Below are 27,082 nucleotides of genomic sequence, written 5' to 3' on the forward strand. Positions count from 1 at the left end.
CATCTATCTTTTCATAAGTAGTGATATAACAATAACAATCTTACACCATTTTCTTTATTTACTACACAGAACACTGGGATGTTTGAGTTGATTAAGAGCCTATGTCAGAAGTTAGTGCTATACTGTAACTCTGTACAGTTAACATAGTAGTAGCACTCACTGTCCATATGCATTGTCCCGACTAAATAAACAAATAAAGTAAAGTAGTGGTTAAGAGCTTTACACAGTGACTGACATTACACACAGTTTGCACACAGGGCGGCCAATCAGATTGCAGGGATCATGCCATGGTTGTTGGATATGGGGGATGGATGGGTTTGGGGGTTTTTGGGCGGATGGGTATTTGAGAGCTTATGTAGCCTACTGTATGTCTGTTGTCATGACTACAGTAGTGTATATGTTGTAGCTATGTGCTTGTTGATGGCTGCTCCTTTCAAGGGGCTTTCCACAAATACATCTGAAATCTCCAATGTTTCTTTTCAGGAACCGGACGGGTGGAGTTTACTGCAGCGGTGGACCAGCGGCCTCGATCCACACAAATGTCCAGTGATTCAGATTAATGAGTGAAATGAAATGACGGTTCAGATGATCAGGGTGGGAGACCTATTTAAACATATAGCCTATTACTATTACTACTGATCTACTGGATTGCTTTGATTCTGATTCACAAGGTCCCGATTCGATTTGATATTGATTCATTTAGAGATATTTCAGTTTTAATACCAGTTTGGTTGGTTATGAAAGAGATTTTCGCAAAACTAATGTTGCAAATTGTACAAAGATGGAATGCTCTAACCTGGTATATTATTAAAAATACTAATGTTTACATTAAATTGACTGAAAAGCAGTTAGATAAATGCACATTTATTTAACATGACCCGCTCCAGAAGAAAACAGTGCCCATTTCAATGTGTTTGTTTGCATTAAAACATAAATCTCTGTCCTTTCCTTTATTTGCCTTTAACATCCTTGATTCTGCTCAGTGATAATTTGCTGTTTCCTCTTCCTGTGTGCATCATGCTTTCACTTTCTCTTTCCAGCTTCTCTCTTTTTTTTATTCTTCTGCCTCTACTGTCTAAAAGCTTCAACAACAACAAACTATTAATATACCAGAAAGAGAAAACATGCAGAATGAAATGATCCGTTCCATATGTGTGCGTGCTAGCATCTGTTTGACTTCTGACTGTGGCTCTTTAAAAATAGACACTGACTGCAGCATCATCACAGAGGGTGGTGCATGAAAGCATCCAGCATCAACTCACTCACTGCCTCACTCCTAGTTTAACAATCAGAGTTTATTGGTTATTATCTGTCATTATAAACGACATTTAATAGCATATAATTTGATTTGAAGTGCCAAAGCATGTTATATTTCCTTAGGCCCCTTGCTATATATGTTATGTTATGTTTATTTATTTGATATGGACATCACAAATACATTGAGACTGTTCCAGTGGACAGACGAGATGCTTTGCTTGGGTGTGTTTAGCACATGTGCTAATTTTCAACACCAGTCCATAGGCGGCAATTCAAAAAGCACAGAACATATTATCAACAGTATAAGATAAAACCAAGTGCATGACACTACATCATGACAGTTGCATACTAAAAAAAATACAGAGCACAAGATCAACGAGAGGAGATTGAGCAAACAGAAATCATGATCCTAACAGTAAAAATAGTAACAATGAAAAAGTCCATATTTATACATGTGTGCATTGTTGTTTTGCTTTTAGCCATGCTTTTAATCCTCTATTAAACGAGTTTGTATCAGTCTCCAGTTTCAGGTGAGTGGGAAAAGTGTTCCATAGGTTAACCCCTTTCCATCAGTTTAAATACAGAAACACAAACCTTTTCCTTCTATATCATGGCCCAGTTTAATGAAACATTCAGCACAAGGTCTCTCTGCTGCCTGTGACATATGGAAAATATGCCGAGTCACTCTGTCGGGTATCGTGTTCTCTCTTCGCAGGATGCACCGCGGTCACTCTCATGCCACACTGGACCACTCCCACGTCTGTAGCATTCCCATCCCTCCTCTCTCCTCTTGGACAGCAGCTGCTCAGACCCTCCCTGTCTCACAGCTGCTGGGGAGGAGGAGGAGGAAGAGGAGGAGCAGGAGGAGGAGGAGGAGGAAAAGGAGGAGGAGGAGGAGCGGAGAATGTTCTCTGAGCTCCTGGCTGGGGGCCACGGCTGCTTCCTGTCCTTCTCTTTCATCCCCTGCCGTTCGTGGCGAGAACAGCATGCAGTCACTGGAGGCTTCATACACTGCAAAAACTCAAAATCTTTCCAAGAATATTTGTTGTATTTCTTGTCAAAATGTCTCATTTCTAGTCAAAACTAATCTCTTTCCACTTAAAATAAGACTCATCACCTAAAAATTAACTTGTTTTTAGATAATTTTCACTTCTTTCAAACAAATTTTCACTTGAAATAAGTAGAAAAATCTGCCAGTGAAAGCAGGTTTTTTGTGCTTGTAATAAGAAACTTGCTCCACTATCAGATTTTTCTACTTATTTCAAGTGAAAATCTGCTTGAAAGAAGTAAAAGAGTGTCTAAAAACAAGCTACTTTTTGATGTGATGAGTCTTATTTTAAGTAGAATTAGATTTGTTTTGACTAGAAATAAGACAAATATTCTTGGTAAGATTTTGAGTTTTTGCAGTGTAAATCATTCCTGCTCACTTCCCTGGTGAATTAATGATGAGTATTCCCACATTTCCCACATCATGGTGCTTGGCGTTTGTTTGGACAAAAAGCTGCTGCACAGTGTTTGTTTCCTGCTGCAGCAGTGAGGATTTTTCCAGACTCTCAGTAGATTTAGACTCAGTGGTGCATGCTGATTGTGTGTCAATCCTCTTTTCAAATGGCTCTCATTCCTTGCAGGGTTCAAGATGGCTTAATTAAAGAGCAGAGGGGGGGGGTTTAAATTATTTTGAGCCAAAACTAGTGCAGAGTAGACCCGCGTGCATGAATCAAACTGCAGCATCAGGCAGTTTCAGTTCCTCCTCCCCTGCAGGACATGAAGCAGAGGAAGCCTCTGTCCGTCCAGCTGAACAGCAGAGTCTCACAGAGCAAAGAGCCACGTGATCGACCCACTGAATGACATCATTGCTTTGCAGAGAATCTAGGACAAAGAGGGAGGAGACAGCTGGAGAGCTGGCATACCGGGTGGACACCACGGAAGGCCTCGGCAACATGGACGCTCAGAGGGCAGCAGCATCTTGTGCAGCAGCAGCAGCATCTTGTGCAGCAGCATTCAGCAGCATTCAGCCATGTTGCATCATCCCCAGTGCGTCAGGTGCATCGAGCGGCTGCAGAGACAAGTCACACATTTACACATGCACTCAACCACTGAATGGCCCAGTATTGATCTGCAGCCTGCCTGCCACACCTATAGAGCAGATGCATTTAATCTTTACCCATTCCTCTACATGCATAATACATGAGCTTTTGTTTTAACTGTGTGAACATGTCACTAAATAATAAAAGAAATGACCTAAAAAAAATAAAAAGAAATTCACACTGCAGCAGGATTTATAGAAATAGAAAACACCATACCATCATATATTTTTAATATTAGGCTATCATTTAGATCTTTTAATAGCCTATTATCAATCTCCAATCAGCTTAAACCGCTGAAACAGATCAAATTCCACCCCATAAAACAAGTGTCCCATTAATTAATGACCCGTTAATATGACAGTGTGATGTAGAGTGGAGCAGCTTGGACCAGTCTCACCGAGCGGTGCCACTACAACCTTTTCTTTTCCTTTTTTTCCTCCCCTGCTGGTTTTTTCCTCCTCATCCTTCCCTGCATGTATAAATCGTGAAGCGCCGCCCTCTCATTCACCAGTTGTTGCATCGACCCCGTTGGGTACAACACGCGACGCAAACCCCCCGTTTTTAAAAAGCCTTTTTCTTCACATTTCCTTCGTCCTCCTCTTCCTCAAACGACACAATGGTGAGTTCAAGTTCATCCTTTCGCTCATGGGAATCCCGACTTTTATTTTTATTTGAGGGAATTCAGCAGCAGCAGCAGCATCTCGGAGGTTTAACGTTGAATAACCACCTTCAGCCTGTTATTTATGATTAAATACTGCACCGGTTCTGATCCGTTTTCTCTCGCAGTCAGTAGCCTGTATAAATATATATTATAGTGTTGTGGTTCTGGGAGTGCAGCTGCACAGTGTTGGCTAGGATTTGCCTGCAGCAGTGAGTCGTTCTGATTGTCATTGTGTAGAGATGAGAACAATGAAGTGAAGGCGGCTCCAGCCTCGGTCTCTGTCTGCACCATTCATCTGTTTATCTGCGTCAAACAGCGACGTTTTTATCTGTGTTTTATTTGCTCCTTATGTTCAATTTTTTTATGTGTTAATTCGACCATATCGACACCTTACAAACGTCTCTGCCTTGTCTCCAGGCGGGGAGGGGCAGACTGGGTGGGGATGGATGGAGACACTGCAGCTATTATGTCAAATTTATAAAATACAGCATTAATTATATATGTTTATATATTTATTTTTTTATTTAATCTATCGTTAAATGAAAAAATCAACGATACATGTAGGCTTATATAAAGCTGCTGCTTTAAACATGACCTGACATATAAATGGTTAATTAAAACATCTTCTAATTGGTTTCATTCAAATGGATGATATTCTGTATGTGTAGATTTCTATAGATTTCTATCAATCTAAACTGACAGCTGTGATAAAGCAGATGGTTGTTCCTCTGCTGTGATTGTAGCCTACATCCTTGAGGCAGTGAGCAAGTGGAATATTCCAGAAGGTCGTGCACGCCCCCCCCCCCCTCACGTGCACATGCAAATGAATTTGCATTCGTGCTTATGCTTGCAAAAGAGGAGCTGGTGCAGGACAAAAAGACAAGAGGACAAAAAAAAAACAGAAAGAAAGGAGAGGAGGAAAGACGATCGGCGTGCTGCCTCTGCGGGGGCTGTCAGGCATTTCTGTCCCCGGTGGATTGTGGTGCAGGGAGGTTCCTCCTGCTGCACCGCCGGCTCACGGCAGATAGGGGGAGCAGTTGATTTCTCCACCTTCTATGCATGCTACAGAAACTGCAGGAAATGTACTTGTTGTGTTACTAAAGAAACCTCTGTTTTCTCTTTCTCTTTCCCTTTCTCTTCCCTCCACAGCGTGAGTGTATCTCTATCCACGTTGGTCAGGCTGGCGTCCAGATCGGCAACGCCTGCTGGGAGCTGTACTGCCTGGAGCATGGGATCCAGCCGGACGGACAGATGCCCAGTGACAAGACTCTGGGAGGAGGAGACGACTCCTTCAACACCTTCTTCAGCGAGACCGGAGCTGGAAAACACGTCCCCAGAGCCGTGTTTGTGGACCTGGAGCCCACTGTCATCGGTGAGTGTCCTCACTGTTCCCTGAGCATTTAAAGACATTTTAAAGGGATACTTTGTGTCATTCCCTCACTCCCAAGTCCATGACCAGCAGATAGACACCATCCTTTCGACTGTGTGTGCAGTAACAAGGGAGATACGGACAGACCTGGTGCACCGCTAATTAGCTTAGCTCAAACACTGGAAGTGTATAGGTAGTGTTAGCCTGCCTCCACCTAAAGTCATCAGAGAAACTCTTCAGCAACTCTAAACGGAAACCGGCGGGTCGATCTTCGTCTCAGAGCTGACAAAACTCTCCGGTAAGGCATCTTGAGCGGTCAAATGCCGGTAACGGGACCAGATCAGTCAAAACAGAGGGTTCAAGCAAAGACAGTTTATTTTGGTTCAAGCTAGCTACATCGAGGGTAGGTTAGCTTCCTATTTCAAAGTAAAAGCACAAATTCTATCGTCATGGTTTTTTGTATGTAAAGAGCAACGGGTGTTTTATTTTGTGAAAGTAACACTGGCAGGCTAACACTATACACTTCGAGTGTTTGAGCTAAGCTAATTACGGGCGATACGGCTCTATCGCCCTTGTTACTGCACGCCCAGTCCAAAGGATGGTGTCTATCTGCTGCTGGTCATGGACTCGGGAGTGAGGCAAGACACGAAAATAAATGTTGCCGTATCCCTTTAAGGACTTTTAATTGACTTTTCCCCCTCAGTTGGTTACATAACATTCAATTAATGATGTTTCTCTGCAGATGAGGTCCGCACCGGGACCTACCGCCAGCTGTTCCACCCTGAGCAGCTGATCACCGGTAAGGAGGACGCTGCCAACAACTACGCCCGTGGACACTACACCATCGGCAAAGAGATCATCGACCTGGTTCTGGACAGGATCCGCAAACTGGTGCGTAACTTCATATCAGCAGAAGTTTGTTACTAATTTTGACCTGATAATACTGTGTCTCCCATATTGAACAAATCGCCTTGTTGTTTACAACTAGTTCCGGGTAGAAAACCAGCATGAGAACAATTGTGACGGAGTTTCGCTATATATATATAATTTTTCATGTTACTATATCGCCGTTTAGACTAATCTGATGTTTGTAAAGTTTATAAAACCAATGATTGGACAAACATTACTATTTATGTGTGCACATTTTTGTAATTAGTCATGGTTATCATAGATTAGCCAGGCTAACGGTTAGCTACCTGTTTAACTTTAATAACTCAGTGACTCAATAAACGGTCCATGAAAAAATATTTTCTCCAGCGGATATCTGAGTTACAACATGACTGAGCTAACTGGAGTAGTTTCATGTCGTGTCCGACAACGGGAGGGTTTTAACAGCTGACGTCCTGATGTTAGTTTAGCTACCGCCGTTAGCTTAGCTGCCGCCGTTAGCTGTCCCTGTCAGCTGAGCCACTGATGCTTTCTAGACACCGTGATTCCCCCAAACTGAATAAATACCACACATAGCAACACAAAACACACACACAGAAATAGTAATGTTTCTTCAAACATTTCAGATTTGTCTAAACGGTGATAGGGCGTGAAAAATATGATATATAGCTAAACTCTCGTTCGTTACTATTGATCTCATTCAAATTACGTGCTGGTTTTCAACCCGGAAGGAGAATGTAAACAACAAGGCGATATTGAACCAGCGTGTCTCCGTCTCTGTCCTCAGGCCGACCAGTGCACCGGTCTTCAGGGCTTCCTGGTCTTCCACAGCTTCGGAGGAGGCACCGGCTCCGGCTTCACCTCCCTGCTGATGGAGCGTCTGTCCGTCGACTACGGCAAGAAGTCCAAGCTGGAGTTCTCCATCTACCCGGCGCCTCAGGTGTCCACCGCCGTGGTGGAGCCGTACAACTCCATCCTGACCACCCACACCACGCTGGAGCACTCCGACTGCGCCTTCATGGTCGACAACGAGGCCATCTACGACATCTGCCGTAGGAACCTCGACATCGAGCGTCCCACCTACACCAACCTCAACAGGCTGATCAGCCAGATCGTGTCCTCCATCACCGCTTCCCTCCGCTTCGACGGCGCCCTCAACGTCGATCTGACCGAGTTCCAGACCAACTTGGTGCCATATCCCCGCATCCACTTCCCCCTCGCCACCTACGCCCCCGTCATCTCGGCGGAGAAAGCGTACCACGAGCAGCTGTCTGTATCTGAGATCACCAACGCCTGCTTCGAGCCGGCCAACCAGATGGTGAAGTGCGACCCTCGCCACGGTAAATACATGGCTTGCTGCCTGCTGTTCCGTGGCGACGTGGTGCCCAAAGACGTCAACGCCGCCATCGCCACCATCAAGACCAAGCGCACCATCCAGTTCGTGGACTGGTGCCCCACCGGCTTCAAGGTGGGCATCAACTACCAGCCCCCCACCGTGGTTCCCGGTGGCGACCTGGCCAAGGTGCAGAGGGCCGTGTGCATGCTGAGCAACACCACCGCCATCGCCGAGGCCTGGGCGCGCCTCGACCACAAGTTTGACCTGATGTACGCCAAGCGTGCCTTCGTTCACTGGTACGTGGGTGAGGGTATGGAGGAGGGAGAGTTCTCCGAGGCCAGAGAGGACATGGCCGCTCTGGAGAAGGATTACGAAGAGGTCGGAGTCGACTCCATCGAGGGTGAGGGAGAGGAGGAAGGAGAGGAATATTAAAGAGGGACATCAAGGCATTAGTTAAACAGGAAATGATTGATATCGATGTGTTCTTGAATGCATTCCAAACAGAAATGTTTGTCTATCAATTCAACCAGTTTGGCTCTTCAGACTAAAACTCCTGAAAATGTTTCGCTCTGTTCTCAATAAATTCCTGTGACATGTGAAGTTCTCTTGTTGTTGTTGTTGTTGATTCAATCCCAATATAATATACATTAACAGGCATGAACGTCCTATTTAAATGTGAAATATACAGAATCAAGTGACGACACCAATCATTGAACTTCCTTATATTGTTAGCCATTCACTCCCAAATAACAATATAATATAGTTTGTAGTCGGTATAGCCCAGTAGGTTTCTACAACACAAATCAATGCTTTACAATGACTATGACTATCAGGAACCTTCAATATGTGAAAAATTGCACATGAAGGTCTGGACTGAACCCTAAAGCTGCACAGAGCTTTTATTTGTTGTGTCACTAGCTCACAGGAAAGGGAGGAGTCTGTTATCTCTGTGAAACAAGGATGAGTCAGACCTCAGTCAGATTATTTTAGACGGGATCAGGAAGTCTCATCAGGAAGCTCAGATTATCATCAGTGCAGCTGCTTCACTGTCAGTCTACGATGAATCAGAGAAACTACACAAATGTTTTGAGCAAAGTTTATTGGAAAAACATTCAAACTCGGTTTTGTCCAAAAGGAAATCAGACACCTGAACAGCCAAACTCCTTCACGTTGGTCCACAAGATCAGAACAAGTCTAAGATAATATCTCCAATTATTTAATGTTTGATTTAAACCACAAGTTTCTCATTTTTAGAAAATGTGTAAAAAAAGAAGTATAAAAACACGTGTCAGGTGCCTAAACCTGCAGATCGGATGCTGCTTGGTTGTACGTTTGGTTGTGAGGCTGGAGGTGTTCACACCGGCCTGTCCTGCAGCAGGGGGCAGTTATCCACGGCTCCTCGTCGGTTCAGCAGGTTCCAGAAGATCGAGGATCCGGAGCAGCTCTGAGCTCGGCCGAGGTGCTGGTCTCCAGACACAACCAGCTCGTCCTTCAGAGGCCGGTAGGACTTGAAACGCCTGAGGAGTGAAGCACAGAACTCAGACAAGGTTGATTATAACGACTATAATCATACTGTGTATAGATAGACCGAAATCGCCTTGTTGTTTACAACTACTTCTGGGTAGAAAACCAGCACGTAATTTGAATGAGAACAGTGGTAACAGTTTAGCTAGGCTATATATCATATTTTTCACGCCCTATCGCTGTTTAGACAAATCTGAAATGATTGAAGAAACATTACTATTTCTGTGTGTGTATTTTGTGTTGCTATGTGTGGTATTTATTCAGTTTGGGGGAATCACAGTGTCTACAAAGCATCAGTGGCTCAGCTGACAGGGACAGCTAACGGCGGTAGCTAAGGGGGAGCATACGTCAGTCCGACTGCCCAAAAGTCCGAGGGCTCATTTCTCCGACTACCCATTCTACAGTGTTAAGGTTAGGTTGAAGGTTAGGGTTAGGGCTACTTAAGTCGGAGAAGTGGGAGGTCGGACTAATGGACGCAAAAATAAAGAAATGTATGGTCGGAGAAATGGGTAGTCGGACAGACGTCATGCGCCCGTAGCTAAGCTAACGGCGGTAGCTAAGCTAACAACAGGACGTCAGCTGTTAAAACCCTCCCGTTGTCGGACACGACATGAAACTACTCCAGTTAGCTCAGTCATGTTGTAACTCAGATATCCGCTGGAGAAAATATTTTTTCATGGACCGTTTATTGAGTCACTGAGTTATTAAAGTTAAACAGGTAGCTAACGGTTAGCCCGGCTAATCTATGATAACCATGACTAATTACAAAAACGTGCACACATAAATAATAATGTTTGTCCAATCATTGGTTTTATAAACTTTACAAACATCAGATTAGTCTAAACGGTGATATAGTGACATGAAAAATGAGATAGGAAACTCTCGTCCGTCACTATTGTTCTCATGCTGGTTTTCTACCCGGAAGTAGTTGTGAACAACGAGAGGATTTGTTCTATATGATCACAACCACAGGGCAGCTGACTTACTTGTAGGAATACGCCACTATTCCCGCTGCCAGAACCAGAACCACGACACCCAGTACCATGGCGATGGTGCCAGAGGAGGAGACACTGGGACCTGAAACAGACACAACAACATCATCAGTGTGATCGGTGTGTCGGATGAAGCGGACGTACGTTACGTCCTCAAACCGGTTGTAGTTCTGTTGACGAACCTTGGAGGTTGAGTTTGGCGCTGGTCACAGCCAGACTGACGTCGTTGGCCATGGACACGTTGATGCAGTAGACACCAGAGTCGTTGAAGAAGTGACGCAGCACCAGCTGACACTCCTTCGACGGCTCCACCATGTTGCAGGATGTGTGAATGGGCCTCAAGCACTCAGCGTCCAGAATCACACTGCACACCTCTTTGGGTTGGCTGGAGACAGGTGGAGACAGGTGGAGACGAATGAAGATAGCAGGAGACAGATGGAGACAGTAAAAGACAGATGAAGATGGATGAAGACAGGTTGAGACAGTAGAAGACAGTAGGAGACAGATGGAGACAGATGGGGACAGTAGAAAACAGTAGGAGACAGATGAAGATAGATGAAGACAGGTTGAGACAGTAGGAGACAGATGGAGACAGAAGAAGACAGATGGAGACAGTAGAAGACAGTAGGAGACAGTAGAAGACAGATGGAGATAGTAGAAGACAGATGGAGACAGTAGGAGAAAGATGGAGACAGTAGGAGACAGTAGAAGACAGATGGAGACAGTAGAAGACAGATGGAGATAGTAGGAGACAGATGGAGACAGTAGAAGACAGTAGGAGACAGTAGAAGACAGATGGAGATAGTAGAAGACAGATGGAGACAGTAGGAGAAAGATGGAGACAGATGGAGACACATGGAGACAGATGAGACAGTAGGAGACAGATGAAGACAGATGAAGACAATAGGAGACAGATGAAGACAGATAGAGACAGTAGAAGACAGATGGAGACAATAGGAGACAGAAGACAGTAGGAGACAGTAGAGGACAGATGGAGACAGTAAAATACAGATGAAGACAGATGGAGACAGTAGAAGACAGTAGGATACAGATGGAGACAGTAGGAGACAGTAAAAGACAGATGAAGATGGATGAAGACAGGTTGAGACAGTAGGAGACAGATGGAGACAGTAGAAGACAGATGGAGACAGTAGGAGACAGTAGAAGACAGATGGAGACAGTAGAAGACAGATGGAGACAGTAGAAGACAGATGGAGACAGTAGGAGACAGGTGGAGACAGTAAAATACAGTAGGAGACAGATGAAGACAGGTGGAGACAGTAGAAGACAGATGGAGACACATGGAGACGGTTGGAGACACATGGAGACAGATGAGACAGTAGGAGACAGATGAAGACAATAGGATACAGATGGAGACAGTAGGAGACAGTAAAAGACAGATGAAGATGGATGAAGACAGGTTGAGACAGTAGGAGACAGATGGAGACAGTAGAAGACAGATGGAGACAGTAGGAGACAGTAGAAGACAGATGGAGACAGTAGAAGACAGATGGAGACAGTAGAAGACAGATGGAGACAGGTGGAGACAGATGAAGACAGTAGGATACAGATGGAGACAGTAGGAGACAGTAAAAGACAGATGAAGATGGATGAAGACAGGTTGAGACAGTAGGAGACAGATGGAGACAGTAGAAGACAGATGGAGACAGTAGGAGACAGTAGAAGACAGATGGAGACAGTAGAAGACAGATGGAGACAGTAGAAGACAGATGGAGACAGTAGGAGACAGGTGGAGACAGTAAAATACAGTAGGAGACAGATGAAGACAGGTGGAGACAGTAGAAGACAGATGGAGACACATGGAGACGGTTGGAGACACATGGAGACAGATGAGACAGTAGGAGACAGATGAAGACAATAGGAGACAGATGAAGACAGTAGGAGACAGTAGAAGACAGGTGGAGACAATAGGAGACAGAAGACAGTAGGAGACAGTAGAGGACAGATGGAGACAGTAAAATACAGATGGAGACAGTAGAAGACAGTAGGAGACAGATGGAGACAGATGGAGACAGTAGGAGACAGTAGAAGACAGATGGAGACAGTAGAAGACAGATGGAGATAGTAGAAGACAGATGGAGACAGTAGGAGAAAGATGGAGACAGATGGAGACACATGGAGACAGATGAGACAGATGAAGACAGATGAAGACAGATAGAGACAGTAGAAGACAGATGGAGACAATAGGAGACAGAAGACAGTAGGAGACAGTAGAGGACAGATGGAGACAGTAAAATACAGATGGAGACAGTAGAAGACAGTAGGAGACAGATGAAGATAGGTGGAGACAGATGAAGACAGGTGGAGACAGATGAAGACAGATGGAGACAGTAGGAGACAGATGAAGACAGGTGGAGACAGATGAAGACAGTAGGATACAGATGGAGACAGTAGGAGACAGTAAAAGACAGATGAAGATGGATGAAGACAGGTTGAGACAGTAGGAGACAGATGGAGACAGTAGAAGACAGATGGAGACAGTAGGAGACAGTAGAAGACAGATGGAGACAGTAGAAGACAGATGGAGACAGTAGAAGACAGATGGAGACAGTAGGAGACAGGTGGAGACAGTAAAATACAGTAGGAGACAGATGAAGACAGGTGGAGACAGTAGAAGACAGATGGAGACACATGGAGACGGTTGGAGACACATGGAGACAGATGAGACAGTAGGAGACAGATGAAGACAATAGGAGACAGATGAAGACAGTAGGAGACAGTAGAAGACAGGTGGAGACAATAGGAGACAGAAGACAGTAGGAGACAGTAGAGGACAGATGGAGACAGTAAAATACAGATGAAGACAGATGGAGACAGTAGAAGACAGTAGGAGACAGTAGAGGACAGATGGAGACAGTAAAATACAGATGAAGACAGATGGAGACAGTAGAAGACAGTAGGAGACAGTAGAAGACAGATGGAGACAGTAGAAGACAGATGGAGACAGTAGGAGACAGATGAAGACAGGTGGAGACAGATGAAGACAGTAGGATACAGATGGAGACAGTAGGAGACAGTAAAAGACAGATGAAGATGGATGAAGACAGGTTGAGACAGTAGGAGACAGATGGAGACAGTAGAAGACAGATGGAGACAGTAGGAGACAGTAGAAGACAGATGGAGACAGTAGAAGACAGATGGAGACAGTAGAAGACAGATGGAGACAGTAGGAGACAGGTGGAGACAGTAAAATACAGTAGGAGACAGATGAAGACAGGTGGAGACAGTAGAAGACAGATGGAGACACATGGAGACGGTTGGAGACACATGGAGACAGATGAGACAGTAGGAGACAGATGAAGACAATAGGAGACAGATGAAGACAGTAGGAGACAGTAGAAGACAGGTGGAGACAATAGGAGACAGAAGACAGTAGGAGACAGTAGAGGACAGATGGAGACAGTAAAATACAGATGGAGACAGTAGAAGACAGTAGGAGACAGATGGAGACAGATGGAGACAGTAGGAGACAGTAGAAGACAGATGGAGACAGTAGAAGACAGATGGAGATAGTAGAAGACAGATGGAGACAGTAGGAGAAAGATGGAGACACATGGAGACAGATGAGACAGATGAAGACAGATGAAGACAGATGAAGACAATAGGAGACAGATGAAGACAGATAGAGACAGTAGAAGACAGATGGAGACAATAGGAGACAGAAGACAGTAGGAGACAGTAGAGGACAGATGGAGACAGTAAAATACAGATGAAGACAGATGGAGACAGTAGAAGACAGTAGGAGACAGATGAAGATAGGTGGAGACAGATGAAGACAGGTGGAGACAGTAGGAGACAGTAAAAGACAGATGAAGATGGATGAAGACAGGTTGAGACAGTAGGAGACAGATGGAGACAGTAGAAGACAGATGGAGACAGTAGGAGACAGTAGAAGACAGATGGAGACAGTAGAAGACAGATGGAGACAGTAGAAGACAGATGGAGACAGTAGGAGACAGGTGGAGACAGTAAAATACAGTAGGAGACAGATGAAGACAGGTGGAGACAGATGAGACAGTAGGAGACAGATGAAGACAATAGGAGACAGATGAAGACAGATGGGGACAGTAGAAGACAATAGGAGACAGAAGACAGTAGGAGACAGTAGAGGACAGATGGAGACAGTAAAATACAGATGGAGACAGATGAAGACAGTAGGAGACAGATGGAGACAGATGAAGACAGTAGGAGACAGTAGAAGACAGATGGAGACAGTAGAAGACACATGGAGACGGTTGGAGACACATGGAGACAGATGGAGACGGGTGGAGACAGATGGACACTCACCTTCCCTGGCAGGTGACTGTGATGTCCACGACGTTCTTGTCCATGTGCGGCGTGTCCACCACAGCGTTGTCCATCTGGACTATCTTCACCGTCTCAATGCCCTCTGGAGACAAAGACACATGTCCACAACGGACGACGAGGATGACGAGGACGTCACAGACAGTCGCTTCACGTCTCTAAACAAACGAAGACAAAGTGAAGAAGGAAACTCAACTCACCGAAGACTTCGATGCCGGTGCAGAAGGACCCGTAGCGATAGATCACACAGTCGTCATCAGACGGTTTGTTGTTGTCGGCGTCTCTCTTAGCAACGACCACGGAGACCTGACCGGTCAGAGTCACCGTCCGCTTCACACCTGAGGACACACAAGTTACCACAGGTCAATAGTTGGGTTTCCATCCAAGTCGTATCGAATTTAAAAGCGGATTTTGTGAAAATGCGCAAAAAGCAAATGCGAATTTAAGACCGCTTCCATTCATTAGTGTTTTGCGATTAGGAGGAGTGCGCCGTGAGATTACGTCATAAGAGAGCGTGAATGTATCCAACAGTTGACACTCAGCTGACACTCAACATCATGGACAATTTACGTACTTTCCGGACTATAGACGCACCTGTATAAGCCGCACCAGCTAAATTTTAAAAGAAAATACTATAGACCGTACTTGAATATAAGCCGCAGGTTTTCATGTTGTAACATGAGATATTTACACAGAAAGACAGTAGGAACTGTGACAGTCCGCTCGCTTTTCCGCTGTTTTGGTTATGCTCCTTTTGCCCATGTGCATCTGTTGACAACAAAGCCGGCGAAAAATCATTAAATGGACCGCTGGATAACGTTACATAACGATGTTACGGCGTGTGATTGTGTAGTCTTAACCGTCATAAACAAAACATTATGGGTTACGGAGCGCGTTTGTGTTGCGGTGCAGAGACGAGAGCTGGGAGACCGGGGCGTCATTCTCCATTTGTTTGTAGTACGTCGCTGGGTTCAGCAGCACTTCACCCACAAACTCAATTTGCATAATCTGTTTCCATAACAAAAAGTTGCATTTTCCTTTTATCGATACGCTGACAAATCCACCCCCCCAAAGCGTAAAAACTTTTATGCGCATTTACTGCCTTTTTTTGAATTTCTGGCGTTTCCATTCAAGTATTTATTCACAATTTTTGAAAATGCGAATAGAAAAAGGTGGATGGAAACGCAACTAATGTCTCCTGTCTCTCCTGTCTCTGACACAGCGCCCCCTGCTGTTATCTCTTACTCTACATCAACACGTCACACTGCAAAAACTCAAAATCTTTCCAAGAATATTTGTCTTATTTCTTGTCAAAATGTCTAATTTCTAGTCAGAACTAATCTCCTTCCACTTTAAATAAGACTCTTAGATAATTTTCACTTGTCTCAAACAAATTTTCACTTGAAATAAGTAGAAAAATCTGCCAGTGAAAGGAAGTTTTTTGTGCTTGTAATAAGAAAGAAAAACTCGCTCCACTATCAGATTTTTCTACTTATTTCAAATGAAAATAGACTTGAAATAAGTAAAGAGTGTCTAAAAACAAACTACTTTTTTATGCATAACTATGTAAGTATATGTATAAATATACATATTTTAGTTATAATGACATTTGTTTTGACTAGAAATAAGACAAATATTCTTGGTAAGATATTGAGTTTTTGCAGTGCACACGCCAACTCCAACAGCAACCAGTGGTGTAGTCTGTGTGATACTCATGTATACTCAGTAGAGTATACCCACTGAAAATGCATTCATATTTCAGTATACCCACAGCAACAAAGCAATCTAGAGTTTTCCTTAAACTTTTTTACATCAACAAATTAGACCACGGACCCCCGTTGGACAAAGCTTTGAAGCAAATACCAGAAGTACACAAATATTTGCTCTGAGACTGAAGAACATTACTTTTTTATGGCGCAAATTTTTGGAAATATTGTAGAGCAATTTCTGGAAAAAAGTGGTACAATTTCTCCTAAAATGTTAAAAAATTTCTAGAAAATATGGTAAAATGTTTCGAGAAATTGTGGTAAATTTTCTATATTTTCTCAAAAAAAAAAGATTTCAGAAAAAGTTGGGGACCCCCTTGAACCCTGGATGGTTCAGGACTTGTATTTACAACAGCACTGTAAAAGTGAACAACACTCCTGAACTCCAGGGGGAGCCAGAGAGCAATTAAACTCTTCCTCCTTTGGGCCTTTGATTTCTGGTTACTACTTTTATGTATTTATGGTTATTATGTGTTATTATATGTTATAGGAGCTAAATGGATGGAGGGTCTCTCCCCTGTTAATAATCAGTCAACATGCAAAGAAGATCTCACCTGATAAAACACAGTAGAGCCTTTCAGTGCACAGCCAATCACAGTTACAGATTTACATCATATTTACGTTTCAGGAAGTCGTCTGGTTCTCCCAATGATGCAGATTTTTTAAAAATGTTTTATCAATCTATGGTTGCTCAACATGGAATACATCACCACTGGTCATGAGGGAAAATTCAACATATGTAGCATTTAAAAAACAGCTGAAAACACGGCTTAGCCTACTGATAACCAGGTCTGTGAACATTAAGGGTAGTTCTCTTATTTTAGATTAGGCTACTAAAAATAGTCGGCACTTTACTCTATGCACTTTAAAACCCAGCACTTTATTACAGATGCACTTTAAACAGCGCTATACGAGAACTTTGTCGATTAAATGCATTTTAATTTTACTACTATTCCTTGCTCCTCCTGTCTGAAGCTACTGTGTGATATATTGTATATGTGATATGGTATTTGTACCATGTTGTGCTTTGTTCTTGTTCTCGTCCTTGTCTAATGTTGTGTTTTAGTGTGAACTGTGGGACTGCAGATGAGAATTAGCTTTAGAGCTAAAATATGGCATATTAACATATTGTATGTTCATGAATATGCAGAGTCCCGTTACAAATAAACAAATAAATGAAAAAAAAAAAAAAAGAATGAAATGAGTTTTTTTTTTTTAAAGTGGTCAATAATGGGCAAACACTGGGCTTAATATATGAATAAAATTAAATCTAAATTGGCTATTTAATAATAAAAATATTTTTAAAAGAATATCTGTCCTTCGATTTGGTGTCATTGGTGTTACTGGTATCACAGACCGTTATTTTGAAAGGTTAAGAATATGTAAGAGAACTCCCAAGGTCAGAAAGAAGAAGAAGAAAAAGAGCCATTCAAGACAATACATTGTGAGTGTCTCTTTGATGAGTAAAAAGTAAGATATTTCCAATTAAAATGTTTTTTAAAATTTTTCAATGTGGTTCTTTTTTTGTGTCGTTGGTGTTAGGCTACTTTGATTTGCGCTATAATGAAATATTTTTATGGAGAAAAAAAACAGTTTAATAAGTTATTATAATTTATAGATTTTAAGGTGCTGACTCATGCTGGCTTTGAGCTAGCTTGGACACTATTTTGTGTAATTAGCCTTTTATAGATATTTGTCATTGGTGTTACTGTCATTGGTGTTACCACTAAATACGTTTGATAGATGAAAAAAAAGAAAAATATTCTAGTTGTCCATTATAGTTGGTAGCATGGTCAACATGCTAATAAATAGTTCCCACTAAATTAAATTTGTGAAAACTGAATTAAATTTTTTTTACTTTTTTGACTCGGAAAATAACCGTATTTTTATTTTTTTTTATTTTATTTTTTTTATTGTGAAATTGAACAGTACAGTGGACAAAAACAAGATAACAAAAACAAAATGTTAAACAACAATATTTGTGTTATTATGTGTGTGTATGTGTGAGCGTGTGCGTGCGTGCGCACATGTGATATCCATGCAGGTTGGTAACAGTAATGATAATAATAATGGTAATACTTCAATTAGGTAAAAGGGAAATAAAATAGGTAAATAGTTAATAATAGACGTGAGGGAGGGGGGGTGGACAAAAACAAATACAAATTTAAAAAAGTAATAATAATAATTTTTTTTTAAAAGAGAAAAGAAGAGTGACGTAACAATAGTAATATTAATATCAACAACAATACTATACTAATGATAATGATGAAGAGTAATGACGATAACAATATGGAGAGAGGATGGAGGAGGGAGGATCTAAAAGGCAAATGTTATGAAATGTATTTATTTATTTACTTTACTTTACTCTAGTTTCTGGGATGCCCCGCGGCCCTGCAGGGGACCAGCCCGCAATCGTATTTTGATAGTGACCCCGTACCTGCAGCTGGTGCGGCCTGGTTGACGGGCGACGGCGTCCGGGTCACCGTGGGCGTCTCCTGGGCGGGCGGCGTGGTGGCGGCCGTGGACGCCTCGTCCTCGGTGTTGTCCTCCTCGGTGTCGGACGGCACCATGTTGACGGTCAGACCGGACGACTTGGTGGAGACGAGCTGAGGCAGAGCCGAGGCCAGAGCCGCCGGAGCTCTGACTGCTCACACAGACACACAGCTTCAGTCAGGAGCATCAGTCAATACAGCGGTGACAAACATGTGGCCCGGGGGCCAAAACCGGCCGGCAGAGGGTCCAACTGGCCCTCAGGATGAATTTGCACTGCAAAAACTCAAATCCTTTCCAAGAATATTTGTCTCATTTCTTGTCAAAATGTCTCATTTCTAGTCAAAATTAATCTCTTTCCACTTAAAATAAGACTCATCATCTAAAAATGAACTTGTTTTTAGATCATTTTCACTTCTTTCAAACTAATTTTCACTTGAAATAAGTAGAAAAACCTGCCAGTGAAAGCAAGTTTTTTGTGCTTGTAATAAGAAAGAAAAACTTGCTCCACTATCAGATTTTTCTACTTATTTCAAGTGAAAATCTGCTTGAAAGAAGTAAAAAAGTGTCTTAAAACAAGCTATTTTTTAAATGTGATGAGTCTTATTTTAAGTAGAATGAGATTTGTTTTGACTAGAAATAAGACAAATATTCTTGGTGAGATATTTGAGTTTTTGCAGTGCACTGGGATGTTTGTTGTACAGAGTTGATTAAGAGCCTTAGTCCGAAGCTAGTGCTATAGCTCTGTACAGTTAACATAGTATGCGATGAGTCTTATTTTAAGTAGAATGAGATTTGTTTTGACTAGAAATTACGACATACTGTATGTTCTTGGTAAGATATTGTGTTTTTGATGTTGTGATGCAGAGACAAACATGTGAATATAAAGTGACATGTTGCAGGTATTTATTATGTAGTAGAGTGATATAAACCCTCTGGTGTTTACCTGTGGTGCCCTGGTCGGTGTGCGGCCCCCGGGTCGGGGGGTCTACGGGCGGATCGCAGCGCTTGTCGGGGATGACGGCCTGGATGACGACCTGGGGCCTGAAGGAGCCGGAGCTGACGTAGGTGTGCGTGACGGTCAGCTCCCGGGAGATCAGCGCTCCGCTCGCGTCCCCAAAGTCCCAGTTGAAGGTGATGTCGGCGTTGCTCAGGTACTCGCTGGGGTCGTGCAGCGCGATGGTGAAGGCGATCGCCCGGTTCTGGATGAAGCGCATGTCTCCCGCCACCACGTCGTTGACCTGGTCCAGAGAGACGGCGAAGGGGATCTGATCTGGGGAGGAAACAACAACAACATCAGCTCGATAAATTAATAAATAAATAAATAAAGAGTTGGAGCTTTGTGGTTTGACCTTCTAAACTAATGGTTCTCAAAGTGGGGTCCAGGGACCTCCAGGGGCATTGAGAGGATTCAAGGGGGTCCCCAACTTTTTCTTGAAATTTTACCAATTTGTTTACCAATGTTTTTTTTTCCCTGTTGGTTTGGTGGGTTTGATTTGATTGATTTGGTTTGGTTGGTTTAGTTGGTTTGATATGGTTGCTTGCTTGCTTTGGTTTGGTTGTTTGGTTGATTGGTTGGTTGGTTAGTTGCTTTGGTTTGGTTGCTCTGGTTGTTGACCAATTAATAGTTATTTTTTTCTTTCTTTTTTTTAATTTTATGTTACCACTTTTTATAGAATTTTTAAAAAACTTTTTCTTTTTAGAAATTATACCACTTTTTTTTTTTTAAATGTACCACTTTTTTCTAGAAAATCTTTAACTTTATTTAATTATTTATTTATTTATTTGAAATCTTATCATGTTTTCCTAGAATAAAAAACAAAACGTTTTTTTTTTTACCACTTTTTTCTAGAAATGTTTAAACGTTTTTGGAGAAATTGTACCACTTTTTTCCAGAAATTTCTCTACAATATTTCCACAAATTTGCGCCATTGGCCCTATAGTCCAGGCAAAATAGCGTTTTACGAGAGACTAATTGTAATAGAATTTTTTTCCCCATACATCATTTCTATGAGGTGTCCAGAACAACATGCTAAAAGTCCTAAGAAATCCTAGTTGGGGAAATATGTTTAATTCTTATCAATCCAAGACTGATTTACTGTATTAAAGTCTATGGTGCCAATAAGGCCAGACAACAATACACCCCAGTGGGACTTTTTCCTTTACTCCTATCACAATTAAACTTTATACAATGAAAATATCCATGAAATGTAACATTTTTTGTATTACAAGTTTCTTTGAAAATGCATTTGAATATGCAAATGAGCCATACACTAATCAAATATGCCCAAAATACCTTCCTTTACTCCTACCACAATAAAACTTTACACAATGAAAGTATACATTTCTTTTATAATTATTTTGACTGTTCATTTGTATGTTCTGCTTTCTTTTTGTATGACATAATATTTAATGGTAGGTGGAGGCATCTAATAAGCTCTTTGAGTTTTCGCCTCTTCCAGCACTGTAAATTATGAAATTGTTCCTTTTACTTGTGTATTTTAACTGTGCAAAATAAATCTAAATCTAAAGATGTCAAACCAACCAGTGATGGAGAACTGAGTGTTGGCGTATCCCAGGGGGATGAACTTCTCTTTGCTGCGGTAGTGGTAGATGACGATGTCCATGGTGTAGGAGCCCAGTGGGATGTCGTCTGTACCGATGGTCAGAGTGGAGGACGCGTCGTCGGCCACCTGCCAGTACTGACCTGAGGGACCAAGAGACTCATTGTTACCACTGACCATGGCCAAACTCACACAGAAATCAATGTTTAAAAAGCAAAATTTGAAAAAAAACATCTTGGAAATATCATATCTACAAGAAAACAAACTGTCACACATCCACATTCAGGAACAGTTTCTTCCCTCAAACCATCACTGCACTAATATAAATACTCAATAACTAACTGAACAATTTGCAAATTCACTTTATTGCTATTTGCTGTTTCACACATCACTATTGCTGCCTGATGCGGTTTTGCACCATGAACCTATGAAATGGTCTTATCGTTCTACATTAGTTTTATGTGAATATGAATGGATGTGTGTTTTGTTACACTGCAAAAACTCAAAATCTTACTAAGAATATTTGTCTTATTTCTGGTCAAAATGTAATTTCTAGTCAAAACTAATCTCATTATATTTAAAATAAGACTCATCACATAAAAAGTAGCTTGTTTTTAGACACTTTTTACTTCTTTCAAGCATATTTTCACTTGAAAAGCTTTTCTTCCTTATTACAAGAACAAAGAACTTGCTTTCACTGGCAGGTTTTTCTACTTATTTCAAGTGAAATTTTGTTTGAAACAAGTGAAAACTGCCTAAAACAAGTTAATTTTTAGGTGAGTCTTATTTTAAGTGGAAAGAGGTTAGTATTGAGTAGAAATTAGACATTTTGACAAGAAATAATATTTTTGGAAAGATTTTGAGTTTTTGCAGTGTGCAATGACAATAAAGACTTATATTCTATTCTAATCTATTTACCACATATCAGACAGGGTAAGGTATTTGAATCTGATCATGGCCTAGATAAGATCCTCTTATGAGAACAACAATGCCTCATGTATGTTTCTGCTTTAGGATGGTGATTTAGCTGCACTGTAAAATTTGATGTAGGTTGTCACTTTGTTTTGTTTTGCCTTTTTTTTCCTAACCACTGTACACTGGAGAGTCTTTTGTAGGCTATGTTTGTCTGATATATGATGGTGATTCATGTGTATTGTAAAGATTTAATGTAAGTTTTTTGTTGACTTGTCTTATTCATGCACACTGCAAAAACTCAAACTCTTACCAAGAACATTGGTCTTATTTCTAGTCGCGACAAACCTCATTATACTTAAAATAAGACTCATCACATTAAAAGTAGCTTGTTTTTAGACACTTTTTACTTCTTTCAAGTCTATTTTCACTTGAAATAAGTACAAAAATCTGATAGTGGAGCAAGTTTTTCTTTCTTATTACAAGCACTAAAAACTTGCTTTCACTGGCCGATTTTTCTACTTATTTCAAACAAGTGAAAATTATCTAAAAACAATATCGATTTTAGGTGATGAGTCTTATTTTAAGTGGAAAGAGGTTAGTATTGAGTAGAAATGAGACATTTTGACAAGAAATAAGACAAATATTCTTGGAAAGATTTTGAGTTTTTGCAGTGTAAAATGTATGTTTTAAATGTACCTAGTGTTTTTAAATGTCGACAACAGTAAGACTAGCAGTGCTTTAGAGCCCAGCTAATGAGGATCCCCTACAAATAAACAAATAAACTTCACTACATCAAATAACAAATCAGGCTAAATTACACAACGCTCTCTATGTTGATGGGTCGATGGAGATCTGAACTCTCACATGAGCTCATATGACAGAGCTCATGTTTAATCCAGACGGCTGCATGGCGACATGTCAGCTCTTGGTATGTGTGCGGTCGGTGACAAACTCAGTGACCCTCAGACAGAGAGAAAGAAAGAAAGAAAGAAAGAAAGAAAGAAAGAAAGAAAGAAAGAAAGAAAGAAAGAAAGAAAGAAACTCACCCCACGTCTTCCACACGAACACGTAGCTCGGCTTCTTGTCCTTCTTGATGGGCATCCCGTCAGGAAACACCGGCTCCCAGTCAGCGCTCGGTGCTGGATAAACCGGCTCCGACGCACGGTACTTTGTTCCTATGGCAGCGATGACAGTGTGATGCTGGTTATTAAACAAATAATACATATAACTTATAACATATAGCTTTATTTTTATTTCGAAACACAGTCACAATAAAATTAAAAAAAAAAAACCCAACCAACAATAACAAAAACAGTTAAGCAAGTAAAAGATCCAGCATAGTCAAGTGAAATAAAATAAAAATAAAAATAATAATACCATACTGTATGATAAACGTTATTCTCTATAACAGATTTAAAAGCGGACACTGAGTGGATTTCATTATATTATACAGTTCTCTATATTGTCAATATTTGTTGTTGATCATACAGGAAACACTGCAAAAACTCAAATATCTTACAAAGAATATTTGTCTTATTTCTAGTCAAAATGTAATTTCTAGTCAAAACAAATCTCATTATAGGCTACTTAAAATAAGACTCGTCACATTAAAAAGTAGCTTGTTTTTAGACACTTTTTACTTCTTTCAAGCAGATTTTCAATTGAAATAAGTAGAAAAATCTGATAGTGGAGCAAGTTTTTCTCCCTTATTACAAGCACAAAACAACGTGCTTTCACTGGCAGATTTTTCTACTTATTTCAAGTGAAAAATTAGTTTGAAACAAGTGAAAATGATCTAAAAACAAGTTAATTTTTAGGTGATGAGTCTTATTTTAAGAGATTAGTTTTGAGTAGAAATGAGACAAATATTCTTGGAAAGATTTTGAGTTTTTGCAGTGTATTATATATAAATATTTAACTCTAAACTACACCTGTCGACCTCATGGTGGCGCTACAGTAAAGATCAACAGGGTTCATCCTCTGGGGACCTTAAATCTCTGTTTCAGACTCTTTGTTGATCCTGTTTGTTCGTGTCGAGGTCTTTAATGTGTAACTGAACATATAAAACCTGCTGGTTCGTCCTCTGGGCTCCAAGAATTTATACCAAAACACATGAAGACCAATCCAACAACACATTTAAGTATAAGAGGGAATGTGACTGCGTGTGTGTGTGTGTGTTGTGTTACCGTTGACGACGCAGTCTTCAGCCCAGACCACGTCTCCGTCCGGCGTGAGCCTCTGGTTGTGAGGAAACTGCAGGTCGATGGTGAAGGTCACTTTGGCCCCGGTCAGAGTCGGAGAGTCGTTACCGACGTTAAAGGTCACTCTGCCTCCTGCAGACACACACACACACAATGTTCACACTCACATCATCTATCTATCTATCTATCTATCTATCTATCTATCTATCTATCTATCTATCTATCTATTCATACCTGCTCAGCGCCCCCTAGTGGTCAAGGGGCCATGAGCAGGTGCTTAGTTTGCTGGCCTACTCTACTACTGTAAACGTTTTACAGTTTTTCTCTGTTGGTTTGGCTCATCTAAACATGTTGACTTGCAGTGACACGATGCCAAAGGGACGATGCATTTTGGGGAAACTGACTATTTGTATGAGAAGGAAATTTAGTTTTGACACATGAGTGAAGTGTTTTGAGAGAGAGATGAGCTTTTACCAGTGAGCTATGTTGTTGTGCTGAACTGTAACACTGTTTTACCAAATGATCTGAGAGTTTTGAGAATGTAATTTCTGTTTAGAGAAATGAGCAAAACCAACTGAGAAAAACTATAAAAAAGGAAGTAGATAAAGGAGGAATAAGGTCAGAGTTTGAATCAAACAAACATCGTTTTACTGTAACAGCGGCACCTTTCCAGGAGTCTTTGTATCGGGCGTCTCCGTCTTTCCACACTGGGAACATCTTGTTGTTCCATGATGGATACCGAGTGAAGCGGTTTTTGGACTCTGGAACAATTAAGAAGACAGAGATCAGATTAAAAACACAGCTCAGGACATTTATTCACAACTTAAATTTAACTCATTATTAAAAACTCTACATAATTTTATATCCAATTAACTCTAAGTCCAGCAGGTCAATGTGCAAAACTTTTTTGTTTGTTTTGTTTTTTCAGCTATTTGTCAGTTCTAATTGTTTTTACGTAAGTTTCCCAAACTCTATTGTTGGACTTTATTTTTATTTTTATTTCATGTCACAGTAGCGTTTCTCCCTCCGTGGTGTGTTCAAGGCCGTCGGTGCCGCCAGCGCCCACATGAAGAGTTTTATGCCCAATATTAATCTGAAGTCGCTCCAATCCTCCTCATGTGACGCTCAGCTGAGTGTGTGTGTGTGCGTGTGTGTGTGTGTGTGTGTGTGTGTTTTATCACAGATTAACACTGTCACAGGGTTGAATTTGGATTAAACATCAACAGTCTGAACCGGTTGGCAGACAGCAGGTTCATTATAAACCAGATTTTGGAGGTTATTATTGATCCAGTCTGGATTGTTTCAGTGTTGGTCACTTTCCTCACTCATAATTTAACTTAAACATGTTTAAACGCTCAGTTATAAATGTATTTGTAGAATTTAAAGTTGTTTCATCATGTGCTCCACATGAAATTAAAGGTGACCAGTAAAGATATAAATGTAGCTTCATCTTCAAAATAAAAAGGATTAAGATTAAGAAATTTGCTCGTTGCTTCACAAAGCTCAGACTCTGTGTCGTTACTCACATGCTTGGCTGAGTAACGAGGTCATGAGGAGAAAAACAACTTACAATACTTTCATAAAACAGATTTACTGTAACGATGCACTTGGTTTTAAAGACTTAAAATATAGTTTGAGACAAAACTAAAATATTAAAGCCGTCTGACTGAAACTGTTAAATATCTGATAATCGATGATACTGACTCCTTTTCATTCTATTTTATACTTCACAAGAGTAAAAATTGTAAATATTATTTCCACCTCAGTCAGTTCTACGGCTGTAGTTTCATTCTTGACTTGAATCTCTCACACAAACCGGTACGATCTATTAAAACATGAAGCTCTGCTGTGAATTAAACAAAGATAAACTATAAAATATCTCAAATTAACTAATTAATTAAGCTGCTTATACATGAATGCATCAGTATAATCATCCAAAAGTGTGATATATTACATTAAAACACTAATCTAATCCTGATTTAACACATTTTTATGGTCATACTGCAGTATTATCACTTAGCCTATATTAATAAGCCTACTTTTATTATACATAATGTTGATGTGGTCGATTCCTCTTGGAGAGACAGATGATGGAGATGCTTTTACTAGTATTTTGTGATCAAGGATTTCTGCATCGCCGCCGCCGTCTGAGTATTTCCCATCGTCTTTTTATGACTTGAATGTGTTAAAAGTGTAAAAGACGTCACATGTTGTGTGTCTGTACTCACTTGCCACAGTGTGTGAAGCCGCCACCAGCAGCACCAACAACACACTCCACGTCCACATCATCGTCGTCCTCGTCATCGTCGCCCCGTCCTCCTCTCGGTGGAAAATCCCTTTAGTGAGCAGCAGGAAGCAGCAGGAGAGTGGCTTTATAAAGTCTCTGCTGTTTGACTTTAAAGGCTGGGGGGTGTGTGTGTGTGTGTGGGGGGGGGGGGGCTCTGCTGCTGCCCCTCCCTCACCGAGACTTAGGAGGCTCCGGCCCTGACGATGGTTTGTGTATTTACAGTATAAGAGCCGTCGTCTTGGAGATTAACTCTGCACGTACAGTAGAGAAAGACTCATAATCAGCTGAGAAATGCACAAAGTAGAAAGTCCACATGTAACAGAGACTATCACGAGACACAGAAAACAACTTATATATATACAGTATATATATAATAAACAACCTACTTATTGCAAAGCTTCTTTCACAGCCTTCACATG

At 41.3% G+C, this 27,082-nt stretch overlaps 2 protein-coding genes across 2 annotated transcripts; one reads left to right on the forward strand and one right to left on the reverse strand.

Moving 5' to 3' along the window:
• Window positions 1-3,703: 3,703 nt before the first annotated feature.
• LOC146985184 (tubulin alpha chain-like) lies at window positions 3,704-8,198 on the forward strand. The gene is made up of 4 exons (XM_085782975.1): window positions 3,704-3,963; window positions 5,155-5,377; window positions 6,117-6,265; window positions 7,050-8,198. Exons 1-4 carry the CDS (start codon window positions 3,961-3,963, stop codon window positions 8,028-8,030), a joined length of 1,356 nt encoding a protein of 451 aa, XP_085639101.1. The 5' UTR covers window positions 3,704-3,960; the 3' UTR covers window positions 8,031-8,198.
• A 482-nt stretch (window positions 8,199-8,680) lies between these two features.
• On the reverse strand, window positions 8,681-26,678 carry pmelb (premelanosome protein b). The gene is made up of 12 exons (XM_085782947.1): window positions 26,605-26,678; window positions 25,042-25,137; window positions 24,362-24,508; window positions 23,222-23,350; window positions 21,242-21,403; window positions 19,643-19,969; window positions 18,644-18,850; window positions 14,641-14,778; window positions 14,423-14,525; window positions 10,297-10,499; window positions 10,109-10,199; window positions 8,681-9,115 (listed from the first exon to the last, which is right to left on the reverse strand). Exons 1-12 carry the CDS (start codon window positions 26,663-26,665, stop codon window positions 8,953-8,955), a joined length of 1,827 nt encoding a protein of 608 aa, XP_085639073.1. The 5' UTR covers window positions 26,666-26,678; the 3' UTR covers window positions 8,681-8,952.
• Window positions 26,679-27,082: the final 404 nt, after the last annotated feature.

This window comes from Trachurus japonicus, chromosome 7 (assembly GCF_045865225.1).
Source record: "Trachurus japonicus isolate A0001 chromosome 7, Traja_1.0".
NCBI lineage: Eukaryota > Metazoa > Chordata > Actinopteri > Carangiformes > Carangidae > Trachurus > Trachurus japonicus.

Excerpts from the sequence above, each read along its gene's own strand:
- LOC146985184 (XM_085782975.1), top strand. Across the intron at positions 5,378-6,116 it reads CCTGGAGCCCACTGTCATCG|ATGAGGTCCGCACCGGGACC; the intron begins GTGAGTGTCCTC and ends GTTTCTCTGCAG. Across the intron at positions 6,266-7,049 it reads TGGACAGGATCCGCAAACTG|GCCGACCAGTGCACCGGTCT; the intron begins GTGCGTAACTTC and ends CTCTGTCCTCAG.
- pmelb (XM_085782947.1), bottom strand. The coding sequence starts at position 26,665 with ATGATGTGGACGTGGAGTGTGTTGTTGGTGCTGCTGGTGGCGGCTTCA. Across the intron at positions 21,404-23,221 it reads GTTCGTGTGGAAGACGTGGG|GTCAGTACTGGCAGGTGGCC; the intron begins GTGAGTTTCTTT and ends TTGGTCCCTCAG. Across the intron at positions 14,779-18,643 it reads CCAGGCCGCACCAGCTGCAG|GTGTGAAGCGGACGGTGACT; the intron begins GTACGGGGTCAC and ends GTGTGTCCTCAG.